Source organism: Austrofundulus limnaeus, unplaced genomic scaffold (genome assembly GCF_001266775.1).
Source record: "Austrofundulus limnaeus strain Quisiro unplaced genomic scaffold, Austrofundulus_limnaeus-1.0 Scaffold9, whole genome shotgun sequence".
Lineage (NCBI taxonomy): Eukaryota > Metazoa > Chordata > Actinopteri > Cyprinodontiformes > Rivulidae > Austrofundulus > Austrofundulus limnaeus.
Genome location: NW_013952411.1, coordinates 4,515,584 through 4,522,075, shown reverse-complemented (window position 1 = coordinate 4,522,075; position 6,492 = coordinate 4,515,584). Strand labels below are relative to the sequence as shown.

Here is a 6,492-nt window from a genome sequence, read left to right as displayed (position 1 = left end):
GGGCACCGGATCTTTGGGGTGAACCAGCCTTTGCCATAATGTGTTTTGGGGTTTGAAAGCCACTGGGACATCATGTTTAGAAAATAAACGTCTCAGTTTCTCCAAAACACCCGCAACATATGGAACCACTGGTTTGGGTCTGGGTTTGGGGTCTTCATTTTCACCTGAAGGTTGCATGGAATCCTGTCTGTGTTTCCTGTCTGCTTCTTTTTGATTTTTTACCTGGATTACTGAGATGCATCAGGACGAAAAAGAGTACACTTTACCTTACAGGTCTCATAGTCCTTGTGGAGATAGTGCTGGTGGATCAGCCAGTTTCTTCTCTCCACAATAGGAAGCTCTGGTGCTGGGTGGAGGAGAAAAAAACACGAGATGAAAACATTAACTGAAAAGATCTGAGGAAAATCCGAGGCTCGCTGAGTTTTGCTGTTCGTTCAGCAGCTCCGCTTGTTGTCAGCTGAATTATTCATTCTGTAAGTGCCCTCCTTTTGCAGTCTTTAGTACGTCTCTGATCTGACAGCAACACACTGCAACCTAAATCCACACGCTAAATTTAAGTCAATTCACCAGACACACTGGAAATATTTGCTTGTTAGCCGGTTTTCACTGTGGAGCAGACAGCTCAGACTGAAACCTTTATACGTGTGCATGCAGCTCTTTTTGATTTTAATCTGACACATGACTAAATAAGCCAGGAAGAGGCCCTCCTCTGCAGTCAGCAGCGACTCTTTGATGTGACTCTTGAATGCTATGACTTTCACCAACCCCGGGCTGAACTATAATCCATTTAACGACTCTAAATGTCACCTTGTAAGCAAGTTTTGCATTACGAACGCTGCTCTCACCCCCCCCCACTTCAACCTCACACTAATATTTCTTTTAACGTCTTGGCAGGTTGAGATGTTCTTGTTGCCAGGGCAACAATGTCTTTTGGAAGCCAGGTGCTCGTGTCGGAAACGGAGAGCGACTGAAGGAACGAGGGAGGCTGATGGAGTGAGTGGCACAATGCACGGCTTTACAGAGAGGTGGTGAGGTAGCCCGAACCCTGCTCCGAGAGCAGCGTTTCATTTCACCAGGAGGCAAATGTAATTCTAACTGAAGCAGGTTTGATTCTGGTAATCCTGTTATCTTAGAGAATACCTTTTCTTTTCTCCTCCTCTAGGGCTAAAAATAGGAGTCAATACATGGCAGAATAAAGAGCTAGTTGTGAGTTTGTCGGAGGGAGATGGTTTCATTAGTGTGTTAAAACACAGTGTGAATCCCACCAAAGCATCTTCCTGTTTCCTTTTGTTTTTAYCCGTCAGCGCTTCAAGCTGAACTCTGCTGATCTACTGGAAAAACTGGAGTCTGTTTCAAAGGTTTAAAAAAGACAAATGGGTTCCACGCGCTCGACTCGTCACGATTGGGATTGGCTCTATTTGTAGAGCCCCAATCCGCTTTTTCTTTCCTGCTGAGACGGCAATAATATTGTGGYGTTTTGGGATGCTGCTGTGGTCCTGCAGAGCTCCGGCATGAAGAGAAAGACACTGAAAACACGCGTGTCACGCGTGTTTTCAGTGTCTTTCTCTTCATGCCGGAGCTCTGAGAGAGAGAGGCAGAGAAGAAAAGCCCAGCGTGAGGTGTCCCACATACAGCCTGGTGTAAAACTTCATCCCCCAGACGAGCAGGAGTTCTGTCATTGTTGCATGTGATCGGGCTAACGCTAAGACAGCTTTGCCTTTGCTTGTGTCGCCAGCCATGTGTTAAAAGAGGATAAGAGTGGAGAAGAGGCATGCTGAGATCAAAAGATGTGGAGGCTAAAAAATTAATAAATAAATAAATGGGATGAAAGTTATTTTGGAAGTTCTACCCCCGAAAAATTTCAGAAATCCCTTTATCTTGTCACGTCTTTTAGTCTCACATTAGGTTGCCGAAACTTTTTTTAAATCAGCAAAGTCCACTATCTTAAAGGGATCCACGATTAGTTGTAATATTAAACTTTATTTGATAAAAATTTGTTTTAATTGTAAAATAAAGACTGTAAAAATATTGTAGGCTGTTTAGTTTGTAATTTTTTTAAAATATATTTTAACATGGACGGAGCCATTTTATTTACACGCAAAGCATTCTGGGTAAATGATGACATCAACTAGGTCATCGGTGTGAGGCTGCTAGGTGAGCTATATCCACCCTGAAGGTTAATCTTGGACAATATCTGATGATCGACTCTTTTAAATGAAACCAGAGAGCGTTGACAGAGAGGAGAAGGTAGAAATGACTCAGCCTGTAACTGAAAATATGGATGGAGGACAACAGAGCTCCTTCATGGAAGAAGAACCTCAGCTTAGCCTGTTAGCCTTTGCGCTAGCCCTCACACTATATTGCCTTATATGTATTAGCTCGGCGCTAGCGTGACAAACAAGCTAAACTGAGGTCCTCCATCCTTATTTTCAGTTGCAGGCTGAGTCATTTTTGTGTTCCCCTCTGTCATGTGGATGGAGGACCTCAGTGACGAGAGGAGAATGTGTAGCGCTGAGCTAATACATATATATGGTCATAGCGTCGGGGCTAACGCTAAAGCTAACAGGCTAAACTGAGGTTCTTCTTCCATGAAGCAGCTCTGTTGTCCTCCATCCATATTTTCAGTTACAGGCTGAGTCATTTCTACCTTCTCCTCTCTGTCAACGCTCTCTGGTTTCATTTAAAAGAGTCGATCATCAGATATTGTCCAAGATTAACCTTCAGGGTGGATATAGCTCGCTAGCAGCCTCATGCCGATGACCTAGTTGATGTCATCATTTACCCAGAATGCTTTGCGTGTAAATATAATGGCCCCGTCCATGTAATATATTTTTAAATTTTTAGTTTAAAAATTATAAAAACTGAACATCCTACAGTATTTTTACAGTCTTTATTTTACAGTTAAAGTGTACAGTATGTTTATCATATTAAGTCAAATGTTACAACTAGTCGGGGATCCCTTTAAAAGAAAAGTGTTTTTAAGCTGAGATTTGAGTTTGAAAATCTGAAGGATGTGTTTTTTACTGAACATGCTTTCAGTTTTGTTTTTTCCCAGACTGTTCTGGGTGTTAATCAGAAAATATGCTGAGCTGCACTCTGGCAACTCTAATACACATTATGTGCACAACATAATTAACTGTGTGTGTGAATTAAAAAAAGCAAACTGCGTTTCATGAAGGTAAATACAGAATGAGTTTACCTGCAGGAGCCAGTGGACTGAATTAAACAGGGATCAATAACTTTTTATTACTTTTTTTTTTACCCCAGTTTTTGTCTTTTGAGTGACAAGATGCTTCTTTTTCTTCTTGGAACTTTGATCCTTCGATTACTGCTGGAGTTCAGTTTGAGCTGTTTTTCACATCAGTGMGTGTCGATTTTAGTTTCCTCTRAAGAAATAATAAAGTCAAAAACTTATGAAGACCTTAAAACGAACAAAGAAACTTTTTAACGAGCTCAAAACCAGGAGTTTCTGCTCCGCTCCAAACTGTAAGCTTTAAGGTTTTACACCTTCCATGCATCTTATTATTTGAAAAAGTAATACTCTGTGTACATTACTTAATAACTCACTTATCCCACCTTAAATAAGTAAGCACATTAGTTATTAATCATATAAACCACACCTCAGTGAGGGTTTCATCACTGTAAAAAGTCACTGCAGGGAACTACAAAATAATATTAAAACAAGTAGCAAAGTGCTTTCATACAGGGCTGAAATGTTAATCATAAGGAAGAGAAACATCTTGTTTATTTCAGTCCATAGGCAGCAAAATGAAGGAACAATTGATGTGAGAGAACATCCTGTTAACAATCCTCCAACAGCAGAAGAGTGAGGGTGACCTCTGCAGGCCGATCACAGTCACACACTTCAATGTTGCCTCAAAAACAAACTATTAAATTGACACAGACAGCAAAAATAATAAAGTATTTATATTCAGAGGAGTCCAAAGTATTCACATTCATTACTCTGATAGAAATACAGATACTAGGGTTCAAAAACATTTGTAGAAGTACACTGTTAAAAATAAAACTACAATCTTTTCAGATGATTTAATAGAATTTGTTGCTTGGACATGAAATTCAAAATAGATCAGTATCAACTCAGGTTTTTACTCAAGTACAAGTGTAAAAGTATACTATAGTATACTATACTAGTACACTATATTACTAGTATAGTATACTGGTATACTATACTAGTAATATAGTACACTATATTACTAGTATAGTATACTATATTAAAACTATTTAAAGTATAAAAGTAAAAGTAATTTAAGGGGGGAAAAAGGCATTAAGGAAAAAAAACCCTCAGGCTGCTCCACAGGGGTCTACAGTGCTCAACCCCACCTCCACCCTAAAATAAAACATAAACTTTTTTCTAAATGACCATAAAATTAAATTTAACATTTAATAATGTTGAATATTTGGGATGTACCAAGTCAATGGCTCCAAAACTTTTCAGCTTTTGACCAAGTGTTGCTCGATTATTGCAAAAAATTATAATCACGATTGTTTTTTTATTGAAACTGAAATCTAGATTTAACAAAATTATTCATTAACATGAATTTATTGGGCATAAACGATGGCTGCTCAACAAAGTTTCCCGTGGGATTTCAAATGTTTTTGAAAAAAATTAGACAAAGTGAAACATTGTCTGTGGGAGGAGCCTGCAGCATGGTGCTGGCAGTGACACTGGATTCACAACACAAAGCAGCGTAAACTGCGAACTTCCATCATTGTGTTTTTATGATCGTTGAAAACCCAAATCGTAATCAAGATCAAAACCTGATTAATTGCTCAGCCCTATTTTGACCCACAAAAYAACAACAGCAGAGACGTGCCCCCCAATTAATTTTAAATGGGATTAACATTGGTCACAGATCAAATAAACAAGAGCATAGTAACAATATTATACAACTACATTATGCCACTTTTATCCATTTTACCATTTTAAGTATATTAACCACACTCTTTTAATGACTAAAGCAAAAAAAATGTTGTTAGAAGTCATTTTTAAATGGAATTAATTCAGAAAATCTTTTCAGGACCCAGTCTTGATGTTTCAGGACCCACAGTGGGTTCAGACTCCAGCTGCACCAGTCTACCTGTTCCAGCTGCAGTGTGGTGGATCTGTTCAGGTGTGATGGATCAAACAAACCAACAGTGTCAGAATGATGTCTACACTTCTCATCCAAACACAGTTACATTCACTTTGTCCAGGAGGCACCATGTATCTGAATAGATTTGTTTTTAAAATCAATAACAAGCCAGAATGAAAACCAGACAAACGGCTATTTTTAAAATGTAAGGAGTAAAAGTAAAATGTGGGCTACAAAATAATTACTCCAGTAAAGTACAGATGACCAACGTTTCTACTTAAGTAAAGAAACAAAGTATTTGTCCTTCACTGACGCCTCTGTTTAGATTGGATGTAAACATTTTATTTCTATTAAAAGGTGTGTGGAAGTACCTTTAGGTGCACGTCGTTTCTTAGCTTCAGTAGAAATTGGCAGCTGAAACATGAGAAACAAACAATAAATAAACAAATAAAAACTGCAATAAATAACTTCTGTCAATAATTACATAAAAATTGTAAAGAAAAAAAGTTAACAATAATTCATCTTGTAGATTTCCCGTAACTTTTGGTGTTTTATAATCTGACGTATAAATAAACTTCTAATTCCTCTGTTTTTAGGAAAACATCTGGTTAGACTGAACTTGGCTGAAATGTTGTGCACAAAGACTCGTCTTTTTATAGTTCATCACACGTCAGACATGCGTCACCTCCACTTTTAATGCATTTAAGCACCCGCACCATCTGAACTGTTCCTTCTAGATTTCTATCTAAATGCTTCAGCAGACTCTGCTACAGTTGTTGAAGCTTTAGTGTTGTTCCTCATCTTAAAGTCTCTTTGGATAAAGCCATCTACTGAATGACAAACTGTGAACATGTTAGCTGGGACATGCAGTGTTAAAGTAAATAAATAGTTCCTCAGTGTGTTTTAGAGTGCAGGAGTACTGGACGTATGTCACARCAGTTCTTTAAGAAGCTTTGAAACAATATTTCAGGATGTCTTTTCTAAATAAACCTACAGTAGTTTAACCCCACTCGCATCTATTTTTCAGAGCAGTGTTGTCATATTATTACCTTGATTCATGAGGCTTTGACATACAGCTGTCTGATGAAACTGGCTCTAGGCCCTGTCACCATGATGTTCTGGACAATTTATGGCAACATTTAAAAAWTTTGTTTTGACTAAATTCTTCAAATAGGTAATATATTTGATCTAATTGTTAGCACAATATTTTCATCCACCTGGAAGGAGGTCAAAAACAGCCAATTTGGAAAGCCAAGATGTCCGTCACCTAAAACAGATTTTAGTGGTCACCACTGGATCTTCCAAATCCCAAAACCTGAGTTTAGACACCAAGATCAGGGGTCTCATTTATAAAGGATTGCATGGAAACCATACTAAAAGTAAACGTACGGCCAAAAGG

The 6,492-nt window shown here is 38.3% G+C and overlaps 1 protein-coding gene across 1 annotated transcript in view; it reads right to left on the bottom strand.

Moving 5' to 3' along the window:
- bbs4 (Bardet-Biedl syndrome 4) overlaps nucleotides 1-6,492 on the bottom strand; it is a 24,817-nt gene that overhangs the window by 16,917 nt on the left and 1,408 nt on the right. Inside the window, exons 2-3 of the mRNA XM_014001587.1 lie at nucleotides 5,465-5,507; nucleotides 267-346 (exon numbers count right to left, since the gene is read on the bottom strand). Of these exons, the coding sequence (XP_013857041.1) occupies nucleotides 267-346; nucleotides 5,465-5,507 (123 nt within the window). The remainder of the gene's footprint in view (nucleotides 1-266; nucleotides 347-5,464; nucleotides 5,508-6,492) is intronic.